Source organism: Poecilia mexicana, unplaced genomic scaffold (assembly GCF_051168715.1).
Source record: "Poecilia mexicana isolate PSO_F unplaced genomic scaffold, ASM5116871v1 scaffold_12, whole genome shotgun sequence".
Lineage (NCBI taxonomy): Eukaryota > Metazoa > Chordata > Actinopteri > Cyprinodontiformes > Poeciliidae > Poecilia > Poecilia mexicana.
The window spans coordinates 2,170,128-2,188,151 of NW_028263381.1; the positions used below are offsets into that span (position 1 = coordinate 2,170,128).

The 18,024-nt window shown below is 40.5% G+C and overlaps 2 protein-coding genes across 2 annotated transcripts in view; both read left to right on the plus strand.

Annotated features, from left to right (window-relative positions):
* Positions 1–370: 370 nt before the first annotated feature.
* cryba4 (crystallin, beta A4) lies at positions 371–2,409 on the plus strand. Its single transcript, XM_015000660.2, has 6 exons — positions 371–435; positions 1,052–1,095; positions 1,339–1,457; positions 1,589–1,730; positions 1,890–2,032; positions 2,164–2,409. The coding sequence occupies exons 2-6, from the start codon at positions 1,057–1,059 to the stop codon at positions 2,309–2,311; spliced, it is 591 nt and encodes a 196-aa protein (XP_014856146.1). The 5' UTR covers positions 371–435; positions 1,052–1,056; the 3' UTR covers positions 2,312–2,409.
* Positions 2,410–6,100: 3,691 nt separating this feature from the next.
* Positions 6,101–18,024, plus strand: part of grk3 (G protein-coupled receptor kinase 3) — a 74,132-nt gene continuing 62,208 nt past the window's right edge. The window contains exon 1 of the mRNA XM_088010731.1: positions 6,101–8,415. Within this exon, the coding sequence (XP_087866857.1) occupies positions 8,303–8,415 (113 nt within the window). The 5' untranslated portion in view covers positions 6,101–8,302. The remainder of the gene's footprint in view (positions 8,416–18,024) is intronic.

Below are 18,024 nucleotides of genomic sequence, written 5' to 3' on the forward strand. Positions count from 1 at the left end.
GATAATCTTGTAAATCAAAAAGCAATTTAAATGAGCAAATGACTTCCAAGAAAATTCATTCTGAAACTACCCCCACATGTGACCAGATTTAAAAATAAGTCAGGCAGCTTTGGGCGACATCTTTTCCCTCCCTCCTCCAACCCTTCTTGTGTCCTTTGCCCTCAGTGTTTTCTCGGCGCTCACAGCCTTGTCACTCTTATATTCCTACATCTCAGTGTGGGTGATAATGTGGCGTCTGCATTTCTGTCCCTTCACAGATTAACCACGCTTTTGTCGAGTGGGTGGGGGTCGAACAGGAGGGGGCACAAAGCAAAGCCCCTCCCTGCTGCTGAGCCGGGGGTTTTAGCGTGACCCCTCGTCAGGGGAGGCTTTAAAAGGGTGGGGGCGCGTGGCTCCTCTCACTCTGACAACAGGACCTAAGGGCATCAGAGCAAGGTGAGTCCCCTGTCCCTCAAACAGCCAGGGCAAGCCTGACCAGGGTGCAACAGTTGCACCCGGTATGTATTCAAACCCCTGCTTTATCCCAGACATAAAAACAGCAGAGCTGTATGGGCCCCAGGGCCCGAAGGCCATCACCACACCCAACGGGTGAGATAAAGAGCAACGGTGGCGGTTACATCTCAATGCCTGCAACATTTTCAGGGAGGAAATGGACAGAGAATTTGATAAACAGATAGAATGGGTGGAGAGAGGGAGCCAAAAGTAGACAACAATTAATGAATGCCAACACTTCTGGTGTTACGGTCCAGTGGACCGGCATCCTGACCACAGTGGAGGAGATTTTCAGGATTTCCACACATGCAATTGCTGTACACTTGGGCCATTCAAGAAACTAACTCCTTGAGGTGTAGAATGAAGTGCTGAAGTAAGGCAGGTCAGGTTTTCTCCTAATGTTCCCTCCTGAGTGACTATCTTCAAGTTTTCCAAGCTGTTGCCATGGTTTTATTTCTCTACACTCAGATGAAAGCATGGACTCTCTCAAACTGTGTGCACTGACCTCCTGCCTTTCTTGGTAGCATTGTCAGAGTAGGTCTCTTCTTCTTTCTTCCAGACAAGATGACTCACCACTGCACCAAGTTCTCCGGCCACTGGAAGGTGAGTCCACAGGTGTTGGAGTAGACTATGACATCACCTGGCCTTTTTCAAACCTTTATGCTATCCCAAAGATGGGATTTCCTCTGGTAGCCCCAAAGATTGAACAAGCAAGCAAAATGAACAGTCCCAAGCCTTAACATTGGTTGGTTAATGTGATTTTGTTTGCCTTGTGAGTTTAGGAGATAGTTTGTGATTATGGGTCCAGAGTAGCCTCTTCATAGCCTGTTGTCGTCTCCCTCACAGATTATTGTCTACGATGAGGAGTGCTTCCAGGGCCGCCGCCACGAGTTCACCTCCGAGTGCTGCAATGTGATGGAGTTCGGCTTCGAGAGTGTGCGCTCCCTCAGGGTGGAGAGCGGAGCGTGAGTACATCTGCTCGAAGAGGGCAGCACAAACTTCAGCACTGTCATAAAAGTCGATGCTGGACAGCAGAATTAGCACTCTGAGATTTGCCTGTACTAACGGAGAGCTGCTTTCCCTTGCTTCGTCCCAGCTGGGTGGGTTATGAGCACGCCTCCTACCAGGGACAGCAGTTCATCCTGGAGAGGGGAGAGTACCCCCAGTGTGATGCTTTTGGAGGCAGCAATGCCTATCACATCGAGAGGATGACTTCCTTCAGACCTATCGCCTGTGCTGTAAGTCTCCACTCATCAGTTGCTTAGGGGAAAGTTGTTGTCTGTAAAATTGTGACAGGTAATTACTTTGGATGATAACTTTAGACCTGTTTGACCAGACCAACAACTTGAGTGTTTCTGTTTTTCTACTTCTCCCACCCTTATACGCCCCCTCCACAGAACCACAGAGAGTGTCGTATGACTATCTTCGAGCGTGAGAACTTCATGGGCCGTAAGGGTGAGCTTAGTGATGATTATCCCTCCCTCCAGGCCATGGGCTGGTGCAACAATGAAGTTGGATCTTTCAGGGTCCAGTCAGGAGCGTGAGTGTTCCCAGCTACTTTCCTGTCCAGTTCTTTTTATATACATATATATATGTATATATTCTGCTTGGATTTTTACACAACCACTTTTGGACTTACTTTCTCCTACCCTAACCCTTCATCCTCCACAGATTTGTCTGCTACCAGTACCCTGGTTATCGTGGCTACCAGTATATCATGGAGTGTGATCGTCACTGTGGGGAGTACAAACACTTCAGGGAGTTTGGCTCCCACTGCCAGACCCCTCAGATCCAGTCCATCCGCCGTATTCAGCAGTAACAGCCCACTCACGAAATGAACCCGATTTCCTGTTTGACCCTTCACCCACGACCTCTTCTGGCTTCTGATGCTGAATAAACTGTTTTTCTTAAATCCTACTGATTTCCACCAGTGTATCTGGTTATCTGAGGAACACGTTCCACATTTTTGCTCATGATTTGATTAAATATGTTCACTTCTTCACCGGTCAAATGATGGTGTTCAGGGCAACTAATTGCAAAAGTGGAAAAGAGTCCAATAAAGAACCCAGTAAATGGTTTATCTTATATTTTCTAGGTTTGTTTTTTGTAAAATAGAAAAGTAAAGTTTCATGACGGATTTTATCTGAGCAGTTTTTTAACCTCCTAAACGTTTTTTTAATTATTCAGTTTGGACATTTATGAAGCAGACCTATTTAATGTTGTTTTTAGTACCTCAAAGGTTTGCGAAAATTAAAAAACAAATTGTTTCAAAATTATTTTAATGTGTTTCTGATATTTACAAAATAGAATAACAGAAAAATCTGACCATTTTCTCGGAGCTGACCCATGTCTGAGTGGGGACAGAAGCAGAGTTTTATTTGGGAAACTCTGACATTCAAGACGATTAACTAATAGAAAACACGAACAGCAGACGCATGCAGAGAATTTAGTAAGATTTAAACATTGTATTTCATTAGGACTTTAACACAACTATGAAACTGTTAGTTTCCCTTTTGGCTAACTGTTACAACATTTCAATTTCAATAGTCCTTTTCAACCTTTAAGAAAGAATTGGATCCTTTTTTTATTGTATGCTCATTTGTGGTAAACTTAACTTTAAATGGAAAGTTTACTTCAAGTATTTGATTTCTGCATAAGAAATCAAATGCTCTGATTTTCTTGATGGCTTTTTGGCCCTAAAGGCCAGCGTGCTTTACTTCAGTCTGAGCCGGTTCTGCATTTTGTGACAATAAACAAATACAAACAAGTGTTAGCATCAGCCTTTAATAAAACACTTAGTCTATAAACATACATTATAAAAGACAATTTTTGATTAAAAGAAATATTCATCTTTTCAGATCCTCAACTAAAAGATTAGTACTGTCATTTATTAAAACTGAAACCAAGCTTAGTATTTCTTTAAGGTCCAACAGCTGTGTTTTAATGTTTCTGCATGTTCTATAAGCCAACAGATTAACACTACAGAATGTGTCTACTTTTTCTTACTTAACAATAGGGCTGTGGTAAGTTATTATTTTAGTAATTGAGTATTTGATTAATTATTCTGACGTTTGGTCAATTATTCAAATAAAAATTTTGATAAAGTAAAATATTTGTAAATACTGCCATAACAGCAGTATTACAATCAGGTATCAACATCGGCCCAATTGTTCATATTTGAGCATCCCTACACTTACGTTTCTGTAGTTTAGAAAGCTAACCTGTAACAATAATAGCTGACTTTTTTAGTTAACCTGGACAAAAAATATACAAAAATCCAAAATTATATTCAGTTTAATAATATAGAGCCAGACTCACAGACATTTATTGAAAAAAAAAAAAGTCCATACTCCAGTTTTTAGTTTACGTACTCATCTTCAGAACTCTCACTTTGCACATCCATTCACAGGTTGTCTGTCCATGAAGTGAATGACTGGGTTTGGTTCCTCCAGTGTGCTCCGTTGCCCATTTGTTGCGACCGGGATGGTGGTAAATTTATTTTCCGGTTTGTCCGTGAAGCTACTCTTACCTTAAGCATCAACTACAGCACACCAACCAGCTGTGTTCAGTCTATCCACTCACCTTTATACATACACCCACTGTTTGTTTTGAACCAGCCACTAGTCAGCAGCTTTGGGAGAAGAAAGGTTGCCAGACTCCAGGCATCGCACCAGTCAACTTAAAGTTGCTTATTGATCCCCTGAAAAATGATAAAAACCTTGACATTATCATAAATCAACAAAATGCCCACGTATTCCCCGGACCAAACTTAGAAATTGGACGTTATGCTGCTAACATTAGCATTCGTTTACATCTCATAAGCGAAGTAAAAGTGTTGTGCAACACAAATAATCACTGGAAGATGGTGCTCTGAATAAAAAAACATAATTTAATGAAGCTTCAAGGCAGATTATTTACCTCAAGGAATTTAATTATCGAGATACTCTGATCATTTGAGAAAATATTCCAACCATTTGAAACAAGGATTTGACTTTCACTATTATAGATTAGTTCAAGCTATTTAACTTTATCGTCTTATACTTTAACATTTAATTTTTACACAAACACAGCTGAACACATCAATGGGATAAAAATATTGATCTCTGAATGTCTAACTTAATTTCAAAGTGTAACTATAATATGCTTGAGCATGTTTAGTTTTTATACATTTTACCTCCACAGAATTACATTCAGATTAACCTCTTTAAGATTTGATGGATTTGGAAAATTATTGTTGGATTACATTTGATTGCGTTTCCAGTTAAAATAACTCTCTAATCAGCAAAGCAGTAATGAGAAATATCAGCCTTGGCTGAGAGTGTCAGAAATCTGAATGATTTCTGAATGTTTCATCACGGCAGAGTGGAAGGTTAAATGAAGCCGAGATTGAAGCTATGAAATGTATAAATGAAACACAGAAAAATTCAAAGCCTGATCCAAAGATTCATACATCCAGCACAAACTTGTCAGAAAAAGGTGATCACTTACACAAATTGACAAAAGTAAATAAATAAATAAGGACCAAAGTTTTAGGGGAGTTGTTATCGGAACATTAGCATAAATGGACTGAAAGTTCATGGAGCTTTACACCACACATTCTCATTCACACACAATATCGTGTGTGAATGAGAATCTTTACGGATGGTTTTCCATAAAGATCTGTAGGCGACATGGGGTTGGGTGTCCTGCATGGGTGAGGAGGCTTTTTTTCTCATGAAATTTGAAAGTGAAAGAGTAACTATTTTTAATTTGGGTGTATTAGAGCATATGGTGGTCATGCTAGGTCAGATAACTAGCACTCCACATCACCCTGAATTAGTGGCAGCAACAATATGCTCTGGATGGTTTTCTGCAGCAGAAACAGAGAAGATGGAAGATGGATCAAGTTAATTACAGAGAAATCCTTTAGGAAAAATGATTTAAAACTGTAAAAGGCCCGAGACTGGAATAGAATTCCATCTTCAAGTAGGACTACAAACCTGAGATCAAATGTCAAATGACCCAGTCAAAGTAAAACATAAAACAAACTGAGAATTTGTGGCAAAACTTGAAATTTAACAGATGGTCTCTATCCAGTCTGACTAAAGCATTCTCAGCCTGTAGATGCGCAAGGTGTCAGAGACACATACCTCAAGACATCCAGCTGTTGCTACAGTGGAAATACGTAATACTAATAATACTGTATACATAAAACTGCCACAAATTTCAGACTATTGTTCGCAAAAGGCTTTGACTGTATCATTTTCATACAATTATGCCAATAAAAAGGTTTTAGATTTCTCAGAAGCATTACCGCGGCATGCCAGGGAAGGGCACTGCATTTCTACCTCAACCTCGCATGAATCCCGTATGTGTCATCCTGACAGATAAATGTAGTGCCGTGTTATTAAATGTCACAAATGGCTGCGGCTTATTGGCTGCTCTGATATGTAAGGTGAAACACGACATCGCGACTAGAACGTGTATATTCACTTGCGGGCCAAAGCTCATTTGTGTATTCGTCAAATTTCTGACTGACATGCATTTGGCAAGCACTAAAAAAGAGGCTGGCTGAAGCACAAGCGCTCCCTTCTCCAAGCACTGAAACACTGAGCTCCGACTCCTGCAACAGAACAAGCCGCTCCATGTTTTACCGGCCTCCCTCCGCCGCAGTGGGAGAGGAAGTCGAGCCGAGAGTCAAGCGGAGACGCTATCGTGTTAGCAAAAAACCCTACAGAAATATACAGCGAGGAGGGTTTTCGAGCAAACATGTGCCACATTTTTGCTGGGAAACGATACGCTTGACTGAACGGAGCGGGCTCTATCGACTGGCATACGTCGCTGAGACAGCCTAGGGACAGCGTCAGTGCTCCTCACAGGCAGCTTGAGAGAGAGGGCTCCCCTATCACGGACAGCCTGGTAGGCAGGAACCGCTCGGCTTTGGCTGGCTGGCGCGGAAAACGACGACCTGCTCGACTCTGCTGATTTTTCTTAGTATTTCCAACTCCCTGTGTGAGAAGACCTCGAAAACAGTGGCACACCCACCGTGTTCCTTCAATTTTGGCGTGGGAAAATATAACAGTCTCCCCAACAATCATCGCCTTAACTGTGAATAACCTCGACTCCCAGTTCTGTGAAACCACCACTGGACAACCGAGCTGCTCTCCATCTCTCCGCGCACCCTCCCTCCTCTGCTACCGTCACAGTGTGCAGCTCCGTGCTGGGTCTCCTCCCCATGCTCCGGATAACTCAACGAGAAGCCATGGACTACATTTGTCATCTTTACTGATATTTTTCTCCTTAAGTTCCTGGGCTGTTTCTCGGAAGCGCAGCGAGACTTCCCCAATAACAAGGAGACGGAAGCAAGAACACCCGCAGCCGTTAGCTTTTTAGGTAAACTACTGCACGGTGTCGGAACTGCGCCGCTGTTAATCAACCAGCTTGTAATAACCGTGTTGACAAGTGGCTTTACGGGCTTTTTAATGCAGCTGTCGAAACCCAGCAGTTCGCTCAATGGTAATTTAGCCTTCTGGCTAGCAGGTTTCATTTTTGCTAGCTAACGTGTTGGGCTAGCTAGCAGGCGAACCCGAATATCGACACCAGCAGGAGGCTACAGCAGGTTAGCTCCACGACGCGTGGATTTGGCTTGTGATTAGTTAATCACGCCGTGCCCGCTCTGGATTTGGAACTAAAGCGTTCAAGGTGTTTATCCGCGTCTTTTCCAACGGTATTTTCGGCGTGATTGCTGCGCCCCGCACGGAGCACTTCGGCTGCAACAGGAAGGAAGCCGAGCGAAAAAAGGACGGAGCAGAAAAGGAAAAACAAATAGCCACACAGACAGCGGAGAGTGGGATTGAACGGAGATCATTATTATGAATGCTGCTTGTTTTTCATCTTCTGATCGCACGGACTTAAAGGTGCTAAAACTTGCTTAAAGGATTCTAATATTTGGAGACGAGGACAACGGATCGCCACATTTAAATTGCCCTGGAGGGTCTTTTTCAGGTCTTTTCAGTAAATCCATGCCCCCTCCCCTTCCCTAAATGTGAAGGTTCGAGCATAACGAGCCACACGTGTTCCTGTTTGTTTGCTGTAACGCAGACCCTCTGGTGTTATCGAGGCCACGAAAACAATCGGGAGTTACATCTCACGTTCGGACTGCAGACTCCGCCTGCCATTTCTCTAAAATTGGACCCCCCACCCCCTATCCCCTCCTTTCTGCACATTTGTTTACATTTGAAGGGAAAATCCCGAATCGAAACCCCATGTGGAACTGGAGACAAACCGATCGTTTGGGCACATTTTTTCAGCAAGGAAGTCCCGAGAGACGTGCAGAATTTGACAGCTGTCCACTAAGGCTGCATATCACGGCAGCCCTGTGAAGCGAGGAAGCGCTGACACCAAAACGAGCCCGTTCCTGCTTATTTTAGCACCTTTCATCCCGGCGCTCATACGGCGCAATCCGGCTGCAGTTTTGCGCCAAATGGGATTGCAAGGACGGCGATCGAGCTGATCCACGGACTACTTATTAATTAATTTTTTTTATCCGATCACAGCCCACCTTAATATCCCCCCTCCATGAATTTCCTTTTTATGTCTTAATGATGATGGTGGCTTGAGGTTAGCAGCCGCAGACATCTACACGATTCCGTTTCCTCCGGACCCCCTCCCCTTTACCGGCCCCCCCTGTCATCGCACCTTGGCCCTTGATGTTGGTCCTCTCCGCTGGAGGAAACGGTTCTTTTAATTCTCTGAATAGTTAAAAAAAAAAAAAAAAAAACCACAGGAAGCCTGCTGTTTTTATTAATTTGCTTCCCTAAAGGGTCGAAAAATGGCGGACCTCGAAGCGGTACTCGCCGATGTCAGCTATTTGATGGCGATGGAGAAGAGCAAGTCTACTCCTGCCGCCCGTGCCAGTAAGAAAATCATCCTCCCTGAGCCCAGGTAAGCTCATCAGCGAGGCCCTGTGATGTTAAGTGGTTGTGCCTGTTTGCAATTAACATGGAGTCTTTGTGAAGCGTATTTGGCTGCATAGGAGGAAGGAGGCGTGCTTACTGTCAAACCTGTCCCTACTGTACACCCTCGATTTAAACAAAAAGGCTGATGCTTTCTGTCTATTCAGTTTTCTGCAAACCACGCTGTTGCTTCTGGCCTCCTGCAAGTAGACACCAAAAAACGGGAACAACTATTATAGAATGTGCATGCCTTTTTTTTTTTTTTTTTTTTTTTTTTTATAAAAAAATGCACTGATCAGGCTTTTCCTGATCAGTGTATTCGATTTTTGCACTGATCAGAAGTCATTCAGCTGATTCCAAGTTTGATCCAAGCCTTGGAATCGGCTTGGATTCCAAGGCTTGATTCAAGTTGGATCAAGCCGATTCCAATTTGGAATCGACTTGATATGCCGATTCCAACTTGGGCCAATTTTTAAAAAAAAAGAAAGAATGAAACGCATAGAAGTAAAACAAAATGGCGTACATTTTGTTTGATAGTGTTGGTAGTTTTTGAATCCTGTCAACAGCAAGGCAATTATAAGATTATTATTTGTTAATTCATTAAAGGGTATATTTGTGTCTGAATGGGCGCAGTGTTACATACCTTTCTAGTTTCTTTTTGTTTGGGCTCTACATGTAGTTTGCAGGGATTTGAGAAAGCAAATCAGGGAGATATTTTATTCTCTGTAGTTTTTGTAACAAAATTAAAAAATACATGTCACAAAGGGATAGATTTTAAGTGAATTTGGTTTGATCAGTGGCCCTAAATGGCCATTTTTCAAAATGAAGTGTAATTATAAGCTGCTTGCAGTGACTATATTTTCAACCTTATTGGTATTTATTGATGCCTTCATTAAAGAAACAGTGGAGAAAATAGCAAAACGGTCAATCTTGAAAATACAGACAGTTTTAGGAGATTTTAACAATAGTTAATTGGAGTTTATTGTAAGAGCGATTAATCAAAGTACACAAATTTATCACAATAAATGATAAACAATGCGATGATTCCCATTTTATCAGCTACTCTACTGCGCATGTCACCTTTAAAAGGCAGGAAAGAATACACTTTTCTAGCTGTTTAAACTATTTACAATTAGGCTACCAAAATAACTCACAACTCGCCTCCAGGGCAGGTCATTTCTCTTCGCCCGGTGCAACTCCTGCACTCGGCTTTGCGGCATCTGCAGTTGTTATAGGTTTTTATTTTTAGCACGTCATCTCTATCTCACACTACGTCCTGTTCAAACCTGCTGCAATTTTGATTGGGGAGCACCACGCTTTCCTGCTAATTGTGACCAAAATGGGAAGAAATGATTGTATTTCATCTGTAATTTGCACGCTAAATATGAATTAAGTTCATATTTAGCTGGCCCGGCTCTTGCTGTGTTTTTGTCAGGTTCCACGCTCATCGGCTGTGTTTACAAACAAATAATTCCTCTATACATATCAGTATGAAATGGGCATACCAATCAACAAAGAGGTGAATTGACCTAGATCCGTTCCTAACTTTTTTTGTGTACATTTATTTTATGGATTGTAGTGTTCGTATTATTTAAGAGAGGATGATTGTTTTGTTTTAATGTTAATTTACCTAGTGGATAAACGTATTGTTTCTTTTAAATGTTCTTCCTAAATAAAATGGATCAGATTAGTGATTAACGGAAGATTAGCCAATTCGGATCTGATTATTTATCCATGAGGTTAATCTCGTTTTAGCCTGACTGAAATATCGGTGCGTGCTTCAAAACCAGCTCACGAATCCGAGGCAAATAGAAAGCGGTGGCAGACTGTGTCCTTTCCATGTTCTGTGCTCCACAGTCTACCCTGTCATAGCTGTCACTTACTCCCAGGCTTATTTGACTGATAGCTGTACAACAGCGTTAGCTTCAAACTGGTAGCTGCTGCTGGGGCTTGACTGAAGCTGGTGCAGCTGTGCTACCAGCATATAGCAGCTCTTGACGTTAGCACCCAACCCCCCCGCCACACCCCCTCACCCATGCTGTTTGCATGCACCCACTGTTAGTAGGCCGTCAGACAAGACTAAAGCCCCATTCTGATTGAACTGACACCGCTTTGCCCTCTTCTTTTTAAGCATTTACAGAGAGGCGTGCTGCAGTGGGCTTCATAGTGCTCTGTTTTAGGTCATAGCGTGCAACTCGCTAAAACAGGATGTGGTTGAGATTTGGTTATTGAGAGTTTCTTTTCATGGGAGGTTTGTAAATGTGACAGTTGGGGCTGCACTTAACGATGACTTCTCTAGATTAGTTTAACGATGTTTTTTTTTTTTTCCGATTGTTCAATTAATCTAACACATTGTTGGTTAATTTTTAGGTTACTCTAATGGGAGTGTACTGGAAATTAAAATATTTTAACCACAGTAATAAAAACAGTTCTTTAATGTTGTGATATGTATATATTTTTTCTTGAATGCATAGTACAGTCAAATGTAAAATCTCAACCAAACTGCAGTAAATAAACAATTCAAGTAAAAGAAATGAAGTGCAACACATTTAGCATTCTAACAAACCCAAGTCGTAAAATTCAAGTCACTGTTAATATGTTTAACAGTGTGAAGTGAAACTATTTTTTTTAGTTTTTGCTAAAACATTGTTCTAAAGTGAAGTGCAATTTCCAAAAATGTAGCCTTTTCAAAAAAATTATTCAGCAGCGCAAACATTTTTTTGCTTTCTCACACAGATGCACGCACACACACACGCACACACACACAAACACACGCACACACACACACACATATATTCAAACATTCGAATTGAGAAATGCTCACATTTCTCAACTCGAGGTCTGACCTCTGCTTTGAAGTCAGACATGCTTTTTCTAACCCCTCTTTAAAACAATTGTGCCTGCAGCTTTAAAAGAGGCGCTAATCCAGAGCTGATGCTACAGCGATTGGGCAAATATAGCAACCATATGAAAATTTGGGCTGATGTTAATACGTCTGTTATGGCTGTTAATCAATAGTTCCCTACGCTTCCCTTTTGACATTGTAAAAACAATTACTACAATACTGCGCTGCATCATTGCTGTCATATGACCAAACAAGACCCACAGAAACAACCTCCCCTGCCCCCATAAATACAAACGGCATCAATGTGGAAATATATATTTTTTAATATCGACCCAGTTTTATTTATCAGACCCACGGCAATATATTAAAAACTGACAAACATCTGCACATACTGATGTTGATGCTGATACATCGTTCCTCTAGCAACGTTTCCATTACAAATTTACACAAAACTTTGTCAATATTCTTCTAATGTCGAAAAAACACAATTTTGCAATTGCGATTCATCTAGGAGTTATTGGCAGCAGCAGCGTGAGAGTGTATATGAAGCATTTAGATTTTCACACACATTGGTTTGTTTTATTTTTGACTTTTTGCGTTGCTAATGTTCTTTTGATTCAGATCTCATTAATGGCACATCACTGCTGCTTTGCGATCTGATGGATGTACTTTTCCTTCCTCCGCTGGGGTTGCTGGTTTCGGTTTCTCCTGGTTCCACTCTGAAAATGAGCTCACAGTTAAAGCTTTCTCTAGTCAGATAGTCCATTAAAGCCAGCATCCTCTTCTTTTTTGTCCATAAGCAGAGTACAGTCATAACCTTTTAGTTTATACCCTGATAGATGCTTATGCAAATTGATGCTGTCCACGGTTCCTGGGACAGCAGCCTTTGTGGCAGAATTTATTTGTACCAGGCTGCAGTTTCAGATTTGCATGGGTTGACCATTCAGGTTGTTGACAGGAACACTTACAGAACCACAACTAGGCCAGTTGCATTCAAATTACTACTCACTATAGACCATTTGGGAAAAACACTTTCACTGCAGATGTCACTCAGAAAATATACATTTCTGTTGACTTTTAGGATATTTATGAATGTACTCTGCTACCAAATTCCAAAACATTCAAGAAAAAGTCTGTAAGGGGTGCTCGATTTATTAAAAATAAATAAATAAATACTTGCATTATAATGTTCTTGTTCAGATATTTTATGTCAATATTGACAATTATTTTATATTTTCCTTTCCATCATCACCTATCTCCATGGGCTTTAAAAATCTTGATCTATAATATCAGATCTGAGCATCAAAGGGTGTAAAAGTCATGTTATTGGCATGCAGAGATGACATATGTGGCCAAATATGGAAAATATTGATTATTTATAAAACACCAATTCATAACGAATATCGCATCAAGGCATTTTACAAAAGTCAATATCATAATCTTGATCGTCTACAGCTGCCACTAACAATTATTTCAGAAATTGATTAATCTGCCAATTAGTCGATTAATTGGAAAAAAATAGCACATTCTTCAGATTTTTCATTGCAACTTGAGCTATTTTTTTTAACATTATTAGAAATAAATTAAAAGATGCAAATAAACAAATAGCTCAATTCATATTTTTTGACTATTTGATGACTATTTCAACTATTTGACTACTATTTAAATAATCAATTAACCATGAACAAGCTGAATTGTTTCTGCCCTAAATAAAATGTATATCGCTACTACATCCTCTGAATATTGTGCCGGTTTAATCGCAGCCATTTATCCCGACTAACTGACATGCTAAGTGTTTTGCTTTTACAGAGCAAATGAAATAAAAGCAATGAATGATACTGTTGTTGTTGGAATGATGTGAATGATAAGAGATTAGCTGAGAGGTGAAAAAATGAAAACAAGACATTGAATCATAACACCTCAGACAGTTTAGTAAGCCACTCATGTTTTTGTGTGTTCAGAGAGAGCTGGTTGCTAACAGTGTGCCATCATAATGTGATGAAGGGATTGCTGCTCCACAGAGTTCTGACGTTCATCATCCAACTCTCTGACTTCCCTGTTCGTCTTGCTTCTGGAGGCGGGTCAGACCTGTTCACAGGAGGGTCCATCCACTGTTAGCTAGCGTACCTGTCCATCATCATTCTTGGATTTATCACAAAATAATCAAAGTTTCTGATTCTGAGCTTGGTCTTGCTGATGAAATTAATGATTTTAGCTCTGTCATATCGGAACATAATCGGGAGTATAATGTTCAGATCAAATAAGCGTACACAATTAACACTCAGCAAAATCCAATCATATCCCAAACATTAGTTCCTGGTAGACATCTTTAAATAACCTGTGTTGATAAAACTCAACTCCTGCTACCTGTCGTTGGTCTGCTCTGATTTTTTTTGTCAGGCTCACTTTCCCAGTAAGCTTTCCCCCAGCTTCTAACAGTTGGAGGCTGTTCTGTGTCCATGGTATGCAAAACTGTATTTGCTGTGGAAATGATTTGGTTGATCTAATGAATCAGGGGTTTTCTTTAACACTTTACTGTCATGTTTTCAGTGACATGAATAGAGTTAGTAAAATTGATGCTAGAAAAATAAATTATTCATAGGTCCTCATATGTGTCTGGATTGATACAAACAATCTGGACACAAACAGGTTTTTTATAAACTGGGTTTATCGTTGACATATTGAACTCCCATCCCACTGCCCCGCTTGTTGATCTTGAGCTCCATGTCGTGCAACTCTGAAATTTTGAAACTTGCCGCCGATCGTGAACCTTTTACTCAAAACGGTCTATTTGGAAGGTGCTGTTGCAGAGCAGGTTCACCTGTACCGTAATATGATCCTGCTGAAAAGGCTGCTTTTTGGAGGATGCTGCATAAAAGTACGTAAGTATAGAAGTCTCAGCAGCTGAGTTTCCATTACAAAAATGCGCAAAACTTTGTCGATATTCCTCTTATGTCAAAAAAACATAATTTTGTAATTGCGGTGTTTCCATTAAATAAGGCAATTAGTTTGTTCATAAATTCATATTCAAATACAAAAATACCTTATGGATCCCAAAAGGAAATTAAATGTTGTAGCTCTTATTAATTGAAGTTATTATACATGGTGATGGCTGCTGGCAGGAAAGATCTCCTGTAGTGGTCTGTATTTCAGTGAATTTGAAGAAGCCCCTGACTGAAGACACTGTTATCCCAAGACAGTCTGTCTCTCTGTAAGCAAAACTGCCCTTCAGAAAATATGAATCATTAAAATGGAAATGATCAAGCTCGTTTTAATTTATCATGTAATTAATTGCTTCTTGTGATAGGTTTAATGGTGAGACACAAAAATTAAGCTACTTTAAGTTCTTCAAAGAATAAAAATGTTTTGTCTGCTTAGATTTTGGGGTTTAATAAGAGGAACTATCTCAAGATTTCTTGGAAACATTTCTAAAGTAGCACCACAAAATCAGATTTTTTGATTAAAACAAAAACAATACACAAAAATAATCTCAAAATTCTGGAGGGACTGTTTTATTCTTAAAATAGTCAAACTCTGATCAGATCAAACATGTAGATTAAAATGAGGGGGTGAAACTAACAGTACAGAGAAGGGGAAGCCCTTAAGGTACAGGGGAGTTTACTTTAAGTAGTTCAGTGGTGAAATTGACGCCTACATAGGGAGCAAATGTTTTTCTTTTTTTTATTATATCAAAAAATAAAAGCATGGCTTTTGAGGTTATATGCTATAAATGAGCCCCATTAGTTATTACACACGATGATATTGAAGCTGGCCAGATAAATGCATCAACTAATGGACTTACAGAAGCACTATTATACAGCTGTCGAGTAAATCAGTGCACCAAAAGGCTCGCATTAACATGAAAACGTACTTTTCAGTCAGGTCGTTTATCCAGTAATGTGTCCATTATGTTGGAATGATATGGTTACATTATGTTTCCTTCCTGTGCAGTATCACCCCAAAGCTTGTTGTGCTTTGAGTACTTGAGAGGAATTACTCAGATTCAAATTGTTAAATATCATAGAGGACGAGAAGTTCGGAGTAAGAGCAGGCTGGCGGGCGTGCGGACTTTACCTGCAAAACCGCTTCCTGTAAACAGCCGTACATGGCAAACTTCAGAAACAGGTGCAAGCTGACAAACCTTTCTGTAAGCATGCTTCAGTTGTGGCCCTTGAGCATGCACGCATGCTGTAAGCCTTTAGGCAGCTACCCGTTGAGGTGGCGGGTTGCAGTCCACTACGGTGCTCTGGAGGTAGCGTGGCACTGCAACATTCTCAGCAAGCCGGGGCCAAGTCCTCTGACAGAGAAGTGAGATTATGACGGCAATGGTGGAAGTTGTGTAGATTGGGGGGGAGGGTTGGAGGATGACCTCGTTTTGTCAAAGGACAACTTTTGTAATTTAAAGTACACATACAGATGGACTTTAGGTGGCAAAAGTTCTGAACAAGGGCAGAAGCAAGATCCCATTGTGTGAGAGAGCAGTCTCTGTTTAATGGGATTATTGAGTCCTAAGGAAATCAAATTATGACAGCTTTGACATTTTAAACTTACCTTAGCATTTAATGTGACTAACATTACTTGTCACCTCAATTTCTGTGTGTATTCCCAAGAATCAATCAAAATGTATTAGTAGAGCACATGATGTATATACTTTTAAGAGGTTGAAATTAGATGGTTAGAAATAATAACACCCCCACTGGAAATGATTTAAGACCACAAATTTAATGAGGTTCAAACCATCTCTGTCAGGGATCATATTCCTGACTTAGTCTCTCTAACATTCTGCGCACAAGGATGACAGAGTTTTAAAGAGAAGCAGCAAAAGCAAACATGATGGATTAGCAGTGCTTCTGTCATCCAGATAATATTACTGTAGAATATTGTCTCTGCTGCCTAGAAATTGAGCCATTAGCATGTCAGGGCAGTCAGACTATCACAGGATCAATCTTCAGTCAGAGACCTCTAAAGACTGATTGCAACCAGAGACCCTTCCTGCCCATAGCGTCACTATCCGCAAATCTTTGAAGATACTTGGATGATATGAATTTCTGCAACATTTAATTTCCCCGTGGCATAACGTAAGTGCCTCTTAGGGTGCATTTACCCCACCCCTGTTTGATCCGCTTTAATCCAACTCCAGTCCATTTGGCTTGAAAGTCCTGTTTGTTTGGTGAAGTGTGAATGCGCAATTGAACCCATAAAGTGAACTCTGGCCTGCCTACAAAACCAGGTCTTTGTTAAGTTGAAGTGAACACTGGTGTGGTTCGAAGGCATATGTAAACACCAAGTGGACTGGAGACTGCTCCAAAATACATATTTCACAGAGCATTCTGGGTAAATACAACCCAAAAATGTGAGTCTAGCACCAGCGGGAGAAATTACTCGTAGTTTATTACTAAAGACAAAAGAAAAAAATCCTATAACTGCAAAAATCAAATTTTTGTTTAGATTTTGTAAAGAAGGAAGTTGCACTCCATATCTTCTTCAAAGGTTTTTGTGTTTTCTTCAGTGTTTCTTGGTGCAGTGCCACCACAGGCGAGGAGGGGAACAGGTTTTTCAAAGGTGTGAAAACACCCTTCGATGTGATAAGCAGCATTGACACTTGGCAGACCTTGAAAGGACCAACATTTGGGCAACAGTGAGTTTGAGATCTATTTTTGAGCTGATCTGTTTTAAAGGGGTCTCCCTCTACCTAAGTGCTGCTTTGTTATTGCTTGAAGAGCTCCAGCATATTTCAGTTAAGGGCTGCCAGGAGACGGTGGAGAGAATTCTGGCTTACTATTCAATATTTTCTTGGCAGTGTGAGCACACCCTAATCTTTGTGTGCTAAACGGAGGTTTTTCTCATACAGTCTGAAGAAAAATGCGCTGTTCTCTTTGATCCCGTCTGCTTCTCAACATGCAGTCACCATAAGAGCAAATGATGAACTAAAGGTCTGAGAAAAAATATCTAGGCGTAAAGACTGAAAATATCTTTATTTCCTGGAAGATCTTTGGACGTCTGCCATAAATATATTTAAAGTCGCCTGTGAATCAGTTTCCATCTGCCTGTTCTCATAGATCCTTAGTCCTTGACTATGACACCCTGTTTACTCGTGTTGTAAATTTATAAAAGTAAACAAATTGGCTTTCACTCAAAACAAAAACAGAACATGGAAAAAAAAGAAAAATCCCACATGTTCATAAACTTTTCCCATGTGAACTCTCATTATTCAAGCCACTTGTCTTTCCTGATCTTCCATTTTCACTTGTACTTTTGCTACATTAATGGTGTTGCTCATGTCTTAACCTTGGAGGAACAAGAATTTGCTCATTGGCTTGAATTAGATCTGAATGAATTAATGATGCTTATTCTAAGGCCAAACACCGTAGGTCAGAACTGGATGAAGGTCTGTCTCCGTACAATCTTTTCACTTTAAATAGGGTACTGAGCTTTGAGTATTGGCTGATATCAATATTGACAGTATCACAGTAACGACTGTGATAAACGATAATATTGTTGTTTGTCGGCCATTTTCAATTAATATATTGATAATTGCTCTCTCAACGATTGATAAACTTTAATTTTGTAAAGAACATTTAACACTAAAGTCGTTTTCGCACTGCAAGGAACGGAACGGCACGCTTCGGTCCGGTTCCACCCGAACTTCAGCCCTGTTGTGTTTGCATATAACTGAGGGCAACATCGAAGCTGTACCTGACGTCATTATTTTTGAAACTAAATGGTTTCGATGTAGCGGCCGAAGCCTTTTCC

Excerpts from the sequence above, each read along its gene's own strand:
- cryba4 (XM_015000660.2), top strand. The coding sequence starts at position 1,057 with ATGACTCACCACTGCACCAAGTTCTCCGGCCACTGGAAG. Across the intron at positions 1,458-1,588 it reads CTCAGGGTGGAGAGCGGAGC|CTGGGTGGGTTATGAGCACG; the intron begins GTGAGTACATCT and ends GCTTCGTCCCAG. Across the intron at positions 1,731-1,889 it reads TCAGACCTATCGCCTGTGCT|AACCACAGAGAGTGTCGTAT; the intron begins GTAAGTCTCCAC and ends CCCCCTCCACAG.